General features: G+C 37.2%; 1 protein-coding gene across 1 annotated transcript; it reads left to right on the plus strand.

The window, feature by feature from the left end:
• The first annotated feature begins 1,083 nt into the window (after positions 1-1,083).
• On the plus strand, positions 1,084-2,088 carry LOC107135257 (olfactory receptor 52E8). The gene has a single exon (XM_015477155.2). It carries the CDS (start codon positions 1,125-1,127, stop codon positions 2,064-2,066), a length of 942 nt encoding a protein of 313 aa, XP_015332641.1. The 5' UTR covers positions 1,084-1,124; the 3' UTR covers positions 2,067-2,088.
• The last annotated feature ends 25 nt before the right edge of the window (positions 2,089-2,113 follow it).

The following is a 2,113-nucleotide window of genomic DNA, read 5'->3' on the forward strand; positions in this document are numbered from 1 at the left end:
AATCTACGTAAACTTCAAATGGACACTTTTAGCAAGGATTTGTTCTGTAATAGATTTAAAATTGGATGTACTGAAATTCATATTTTTGATAGGTGTTTTGACTTCTCCTAACATTTGTGTATTCTTAAATTGAATCAAATCTTTCTGTGCAATTGTACACATCACACTCAATCATTATTAGGACAACTAGCATTCCTCAGATAAGTTCACTGGAAAGAACATATTCCTTTCTTGCTTCAATTTTTTAATTTACTATATATGCAGAATTTATTACAATACAGACATCTATAATGACATAAGAGCTGTGATAGAATCTATGCAGGAAAACAACCTGTAGGTTTTTACAGAGCTGCTTCTTCCTCATGAATAGAAAGCTGAGATGTATTTGGAAATGGTATAACTCAAATATTTAGTCTTCCTTCCATCAACTGGCCTTTATTTGGTCATTTTCTTTATGAGATGTATTTCAAACACTGACTAAATGATAGATTTTTATTTATTAAAATAACCTCTTAATTCATATTTCATCCTAATTGCAAAATACTCTTTGCCACACATTTCTTTCTCCTTGTCTTTGTCTGTTTTCTAAATCTGATGAGTAATATTTTTCAAAAACAAGTTATAATGAGAAAGGAATTATTTATTTTCTGAAACATAACATTGAAATTTTTAATCAATTTGTATGTTTCTAAAAATCTTAAGTGAGAAATTCCATGCGAGATAAGAAATACCAAGAGAAACAGCAAGTATATTAAACAAAAATATACCTATATAACACTATGAGGTGCACAGACCTGACACTTAATATTCCCTGTTAATTCTTGTTACACTCCAGAGTGTTCAGCAGGCATCCCTCTGCCCTCTCCTCTTTAATCGGTCTTTGTCATCAGATAAAGCAGCAGTAGAGTAAGGAAGATTCTATTACTTGTCCCATATAATTGTCATGAAATATAAGCAGAGACTAAGAATTATTTTATTTATAAATATGAATAAAGTAAGATTAAAATCTCATTTTACATTGGACTAGGTATCTAGACAAAGCAAGAAGTGGAGCAAGAATCGCTAATGGAAAATCAGTAATTATCTCTGGCATACACAAAAGGCTATTTAAGACAGAAAAAAAAATGTCTATGCCTAATGACACCCAATTCCATCCTTCTTCATTCCTACTGGTGGGCATCCCAGGACTAGAAGATGTGCACATCCGGATTGGACTACCTTTTTTCTTTGTGTATCTTGTTGCACTCCTGGGGAATACTGCTGTCTTATTTGTGATCCAGACCGAGCACAGTCTTCATGAGCCCATGTACTACTTTTTGGCCATGTTGGATTCTGTTGACTTGGGCTTGTCTACAGCCACTATCCCTAAAATGCTGGGCATCTTCTGGTTCAATCTTGGGGAAATATCTTTTGGAGGCTGCCTTTCTCAGATGTTCTTCATCCACTTTTTCACTGTCATGGAGAGCATCGTGTTGGTGGCCATGGCCTTTGACCGCTACATTGCCATTTGCAAACCCCTTAGATACACCATGATCCTCACCACCAAAATCATCAGCATCATTGCAGGCATTGCTATCTTGCGAAGCCTGTACATGGTGGTTCCACTGTTATTTCTCCTCCTGAGGCTGCCCTTCTGTGGGCACCATATCATCCCTCATACCTACTGTGAGCACATGGGTATTGCCCGTCTGGCTTGTGCCAGCATCAAAGTCAACATCATGTTTGGTCTTAGCAACATCTGTCTCTTATTATTGGATGTGTTTTTTATTATTCTCTCCTATGCAAGGATTCTCTGTTCTGTCTTCTGCCTGCCTTCCTGGGAGGCTCGGTTCAAAGCTCTCAATACCTGTGGCTCCCACATTGGTGTTATCTTATCCTTTTTTACACCAGCATTTTTCTCTTTCTTGACACATCGTTTTGGCCATAATATCCCCCAGTATATTCACATTTTCTTGGCCAACCTCTACGTGGTTGTTCCACCAGCCCTCAATCCTGTAATCTATGGGGTCAGAACCAAGCAGATTCGGGAACGAGTGATGAGGATTTTTCTTAAGATAGATCACTAGCCAATTGGAGGTTGGAGGGTTTGTTTTAGAATTTGTTCCCTCTATTA

Source organism: Marmota marmota, unplaced genomic scaffold, assembly GCF_001458135.2.
Source record: "Marmota marmota marmota unplaced genomic scaffold, marMar, whole genome shotgun sequence".
Taxonomy (NCBI): Eukaryota; Metazoa; Chordata; class Mammalia; order Rodentia; family Sciuridae; genus Marmota; species Marmota marmota.